This window comes from Pocillopora damicornis, chromosome 4 (genome assembly GCF_964200805.1).
Source record: "Pocillopora damicornis chromosome 4, jaPocDami1.2, whole genome shotgun sequence".
NCBI classification, from domain to species: domain Eukaryota; kingdom Metazoa; phylum Cnidaria; class Anthozoa; order Scleractinia; family Pocilloporidae; genus Pocillopora; species Pocillopora damicornis.
In genome coordinates, this window is record NC_142673.1 from 21,459,902 (window position 1) to 21,466,112 (window position 6,211).

At 36.7% G+C, this 6,211-nt stretch overlaps 1 protein-coding gene across 2 annotated transcripts in view; it reads right to left on the minus strand.

Annotated features, from left to right (window-relative positions):
* Window positions 1-2,369: 2,369 nt before the first annotated feature.
* The window catches only part of LOC149047237 (uncharacterized), an 8,191-nt gene continuing 4,349 nt past the window's right edge, over window positions 2,370-6,211 (minus strand). Inside the window, exons 3-5 of one of the 2 annotated variants that reach the window (XM_089202502.1) lie at window positions 5,526-5,819; window positions 4,324-4,659; window positions 2,370-3,652 (exon numbers count right to left, since the gene is read on the minus strand). In XM_089202502.1, coding sequence (XP_089058628.1) covers window positions 3,330-3,652; window positions 4,324-4,659; window positions 5,526-5,819 — 953 coding nt within the window. In that variant the 3' untranslated portion in view covers window positions 2,370-3,329. The remainder of the gene's footprint in view (window positions 3,653-4,323; window positions 4,660-5,525; window positions 5,820-6,211) is intronic. The other variant, XM_089202503.1, reaches the window with a different exon arrangement.

Here is a 6,211-nt window from a genome sequence, read left to right on the forward strand (position 1 = left end):
GGATATCGGAAATCGCCACTGAAAGATTTTTAAGATTTTTAAGATTTCCGCATATTAAACTTTTCCCATTTTCCATTTCCCATTTCCCATATCTCATTTCCCATTTCTTATTCCCCATTCCCCATTCCCGTTCACCATTTCTCATTCCCCATACCCCATTCTCCACTCCCGTTTAGAGTGAGATCCGTAAGGAACTGACTTCATAATTTCCCTCAAACAATGAAAACCGTCTGTGAGTGTGACATGTTTGTTTTCGGGTTTTATACTTAATAACCGTCCGTCAGGCGTCAGCACCGAAAAAAATTCATGCGAGCAGGAAAAATATAGCCGCTTCAGACCACTTGCGAGTAAAACTTCAAAAGCACTGGGTTTGTTTACATTTAGCGTATGTACACGATTGCTGTCATATGTTAAGATGTAGCTCTCTTACTATGGAACACTGCAAAAAGAAAATTATATACTTATTTCCCACTATGGTTTTGTTGCACTGGGAGTATTATCGGTAAAACGAAAATAATTGCACGGAGTTAGAAAGTAAATATCAATAATTAATTGTTAAACGTTTGGTAGGAGTTGTATGAATTTAAGTCTCTGAAACTGTTTCGAAACATACCCTGAACCGCAGTTTAATAAAGAGCAGTTAATATTGTAGAGCTATATTTACAAGCAAGAAAACAAGGAAATTCCGCGGGAAGATATTTCACAATGGACTTCATCTTTATATTTTATCAGTAAAGGTGCGGTTATCGAAAACGCGAGCCTCAAACATGCATTGACCAGGGAGGTTAAATTTCGTCAATTTCGGTCACGAAGAACAATGAAAGAAAACTTTTCCACAAGGTAACGAGAGCAAAACAAAGGACCGTCGGAACGAATTCTAGAATCCTGACTGAAAATCCGGACATCTAAGCACATGCTAATTATTTTTCGTGTAATTCGTATTTATTCATTTTGTTGTTTATTTTTTTCAGACCTCCTCGTAAGTGTTTTTTAACTTTATTAGCGTCTTTCTTCGTCAGTTACACGAGTGCGTTTCTCATACCGAAAGTTATTTCGAAGTCCTCTTGTATTTAAAGCCTGTATTTTTACGCTAACCTTTTTTAAAGTCAGTTTACCTAAAGTCGTGCTTAGCGCAGTTCTTTGTTTTAGAGACTGATTTTGCAGTTATATATTGGACGCTATCAATGTAAGGTTTTTTCCGTTTCGCTTCGTTTGTATTCATTTTTCTTTTGTAATTTGTTTATCTTAATTAGTTAACTTAGCTCTTATTTATATTTTGAATTTCAACCTGCCACTACTAATGCAATGTAATAAACAGTATTTTTTCGATTTGGAAAGATAACTTTTTTTTTCCGTTACACGGACATCCATTCGGGTATTTTATGGCTAGATGCTGGCTAGGTGGGGCGTTACACCATTTGTGAAAGCCGCATAAAAAATTAATGTAGCGTTTATTCAATCTGCAAGATTTTCGTACAAAACTATGAGTATCTATAAGTGACACCTATTCTGCTTGGTAAAGAAGCATTTTGTGGTCGTTTCTATTAAGTCTCTCTCTTACTACTTGTGAGGATATTCAACACATTCGCGAATTTCTTTTCCCAATTTATCTTAATACGCGGAGATCGGTACTCCACCAAAACCATCACTCACCCGTGGTATCTGCGTGTAGTTCTTGTCAGTTACTGGTAGCGACCATTGTTTTTTGGAAGGGAGTGCACATGATGAAAAGACAAAAACTGTTTTCAGACCAAATAATATCCTCAGCAGAGGGAAGTATCCACCAAAAGAACATTTGCTAGCATGGACCTAAGCTGACGTTTCGAGCAATAGCCTTTTGTCAGAGCAAAACACTAACGAAGGGCTAACGTTTGAAACGTCAGCTTTAGAAACTCTTAACGTTGGCCAATTTACATCAAATTTGCTTTTAATATACAATTCTGTGGATGAAAACAAATTTATCTTGTAACACCCCCTACAACGCATCACCACAGTTTCTTTAGAAACTTACCCCCCTAATAAATGTAATGGTGTGAAGAACAGTTGGGAAACTATTTATTCTGCAGATCTTTTAATGACTTTGCGAGAAGTTTGGTTGGCTTTGCCTCAAATCTAGTCCGCTATTAGGGAAATACATGTTTCAATAGATAAATAAACTGAGTGACCCCTCATTATGCTTGTTTGCTCTTTTTTAGGGTTTTCGCCAAGATCTTGGAAGGTTTCCTCGTTCCGTCCCAACAAATTTGGATAGAATTCCCTATCCACTTTCCATAGTTTGACTAGTTAGTCTCATTAACGTGGCCTAAGTTAAGTTAGACGTAAGGAACCATTTTAATTCTGAAGGAGGGACGAGCATAAAACATCTTGTGCTTTTGACAAAATATAATTTTTATTTGAAATCAATCTGTCGTCCACTACATCGTCAAAGGTAAACTTTCTTAGGTTTTACGAACTAGCCCAACAAACTCGTTCCCATGGTTATCCCATCATGCTCCGACGACTAGTGCATCGGCCATAAGAGTGGTGTAAGTAGGCCAAAAAAGCCAGCCCTTCCTAGGGTAGGAACGCAGATATTTGTCAATCTTTTCATTTTCATATTCTTTTGTAAGAAATTTGTCTCATCACTCAAATGGAAACTGTACCATCTCGTCCACAAAAATGTTAGTTCTAAACGACAGGAATGAAATGGGTTTGCCATCTCAGATAGTTAAGACTTTATTCTGTTTAAAACTTATCTTTCTTTGCATACAAAACTCTTGTTAAAGTTCTTTTGCGACTTTGATCCCAAGGATAACAGAATTCGTTGCTTCTACTAAGTCACAGTTCTTTCCATTAAGATACGTTTGCCATTGCATTTGACGGAAAATTAAAAAATAAATCAAAACACTAGCTACTTCATTTTTCAATGTGAGATAAAGTTAGATGATCCAATAGCCATGCGTTTCACGCATTTAACTTTCGGCCTTATCGTTATTCTGAAGAAGCCTCAGTTTTCTGTTTTGTATTTATAGAGCCAAAAATACTCCTTCCTTCACTGAATGAAAAACACCCGTCGTAACATTCTAACTTTCTTAGGGTCTCGTAACCTTGTTCCGAAGGTTAACCCCGTCTTATTCGATTGGATGTGATTTCAAGGAAATCAGTTTAATCTCAGTTTCTTTCGATGTTCGAGTAGTCGTTTTTCGCACTTGCACATTATTTTCTCTCAGCCTTCAATCCATCACAGCAGATGAAGTAGTTCTGTGTCCTTCCTCCACGTTGCTTTTCCACTTGAAAGCCATGTGGGCTCTTGACTGGTTCACAAAATAACTTTGATCCGTCCATAGAGCTTAGTTCCCAGCGGGACGCTGTTCAAAGTAATTCCTTAAGTCTCTAACTACATCATTGCGCCCGATGCTTTCCAGAGCATCACAAAGCTGACCTACTTTCAGATCACTCTTAGATGTAGAGATCCAATCTAACAACTCTTTAGTAGGACTCTTGGGCTGCTGTGGGTTAAAATTCGTGTACGTGTCCCTGGGAACCAGCAGTGCGTTGGCCAGATGCCTCCAGTTCTTCAGTGCTTTGTTTTGTGAGTTTAGATCAACACAGATGCTCATCATTTCATTCGAATCTAACTTTATCCCATCCCATAAAGGTTTTTCAGGACCTTCTGTTGTAAGAAAAAAATACTCCCTGTATTAGTTTTGAATATTTTACCTCAGGGGTACTCAGACATATCAAAAGTAACAGAGAAGTAATGGTGGAGATAATCATACCTTTTCAACTCAAAGGCATAGAATTTTGTTACTTTCAAAATTTTGCAAAAACCCTATTATGTCTAAAGACACAGATAGAAGACTTCTGAAAAGGTTCTCAAGATGCCCAAAGGCTTCACCAAAAGTTTCCCTCAACTTTACCTCTGATGCTCTTCGTTCTAAAATCTGGTGTTTTAGAAAAAGGTTTAATCCTTCACATAGACTTAGGGTTAGGCTTAGAAATAATATCAATTTGGAAAATTCTAGTCACAGTCAAGGCTGTAAGTACCAAACTTTTTTTTTCTGCTAAAAAACAAAAATATATCTGCAGGCGGGAGCTCGGGCAAGTTTAAAGTTCTCATTCCAAAGATGTGGAGGGCATATTCTCTCTGGGGTGAAAAGTCAAGTGTCGATTTTTGCCACTATGGCAATATCAATTAACACAACATATTGACTTGGATTAGGGTTTGTTCCCAGCTCAGTTTAATAGCTTATGGTCAGTATCAAAGAATTTATTTTTTGGGGGGTCAATGTTATTCCAGTGACCCACGATTTAGTTCCAAAATATGAATATATACAAACCTACCGTCATAAACAGGTTTCAACTTTTTTAGGACATCTCTTCGCTTTATTTCCTCTACTTTTGCATAGAACGTTCTCACTGTGAGACCTGGTTGTTTGGCGTGAAGATATTCCATTAATGCTTCAGTTGGATTAGACTCACCACATAATTCAATTTCTTTTATTTTTTCACCAGAAAGTTGAAATTGCCTGCCAAGGTCCATCCAACATGAATTAACTCGAGATCTCTCATCCAGTTTTGTAGTTATCTTTTCAATCAAATCATTGTTGGCATTGGAAGCAACAAAGTCACTTAACTTTGTTTGTGAAGCACTTGTAGCATCTGTAGCATCTGTAGCATCTAATGAAATGGCAATGTCACAACAGTCATTGAAAAAAATTAAAAGCCATTATTGTTCAGTCATAACACATAAAAGTAAAAATACAATAAAAGGCAAGATGGGACTGTCACTGCAATTTCACACATTTCCTTCAACTTTCCTCTCCTTTCTTCCTTTCCTCTCAACTTTCTCCCTCCCTTATTTCTCCCTAGATTTTGCTGAGCCTGTTGCATATTAGCTGTCAGCGACCATTTTAAAAGGTGTTATCAGCACTATGCATTTATTTGATGAAAAACAAAATCACTTTCACTTTTCCTGAGTCAAACACTGACATCTAGACCCTGAGATTCTAGCTTTTTAAATTTCCTTTCCCCTGCAGGTTAAAAAAAATTGGGATCCATTGCAGTGTTTTTCTTTTCAGGCAGTAACTGGTAAAAGTTATTACCTGCAGTACCTCTTAGAACCACTTAAAATCATTACAATTCTTAAAAGTTCATGGGGTGAAAGGAGTGCTCTACTGGTTTAAAAATTCATTCAATGATGACTGTTTCCAAACCTCTGAAATAATTTCTACAGCACTTTCAGGCACAATATGATCATAAAAGTATATGCATAAGTTGAGTACATAATAAGTTTCACATACACAGTAAAAATCAGAGATGTTCAAAAGTCAAATTCCCAATGAAACCAATGAGAACATTTTAGAGTCAAGCAATTCCAAAAACTTTTATCTTTCCCACTCTTATTAGACCCAAATGCAAAACTTTTCATGCACCTATAGATATTCAAGGAATTAGGTTCCACTCAGGAAAAAAGTTAGCATCTGAATAGGACCTTGGATGTTCAAATACAAATGATAAAATAAAAGTACAATGATAAAACATACCTGGATAAACTTCTTTGATCATTTTAACAACATCATTTCTCCTTATATTCTTCAATGCTGTTATTAAATCCTGCACACTTTTATCTTCTTTTTCAACAGCCAGGAACTCAATAAGTGTGCGAGTACAACTGCCTCTACTGATAAGTTTACATCTGAGCCGGGTCTCCAGAGGTGCATTCACTTGTTGTGTGCAAGCCAGATGTTCCCAGTTATGTATGCAACGATGTGCTGTGTGGTCAAGTTTGCACACTAACATGTCTTCAAGGAATTTATTTCCTTGTATTTCCTCTGAAACTATAGACAAGAGAATGAAATGAAGAAAATGCTAAAATATGACATAACCACCAAACATAACTGTCATGAGCTTGCAGGGTTATTTAATCATAACCCTTCTTATAATTATTGATTTCATTACACCCATCAAAACCTTACAACTCTTGACCCTTTCATTCCCGATATCTAAATACATATTCTCTGCACTGTTCCCTATATGTTGCCTATGACTCAAGTTCAGAGGATTTGATGTTAAATCAAGCAATATCTCGTTGTTGATATTTTTCCTTCTTCTTCTTACCTATCTGATGCCACTTGTGTGAAGGGATGGATAACACTATAGACTTAATGTATGGTCCAAAGGGAAACAGTTAGTTTTGTTTTTTCAAGAGTCATGATTTGTTACGAGACAA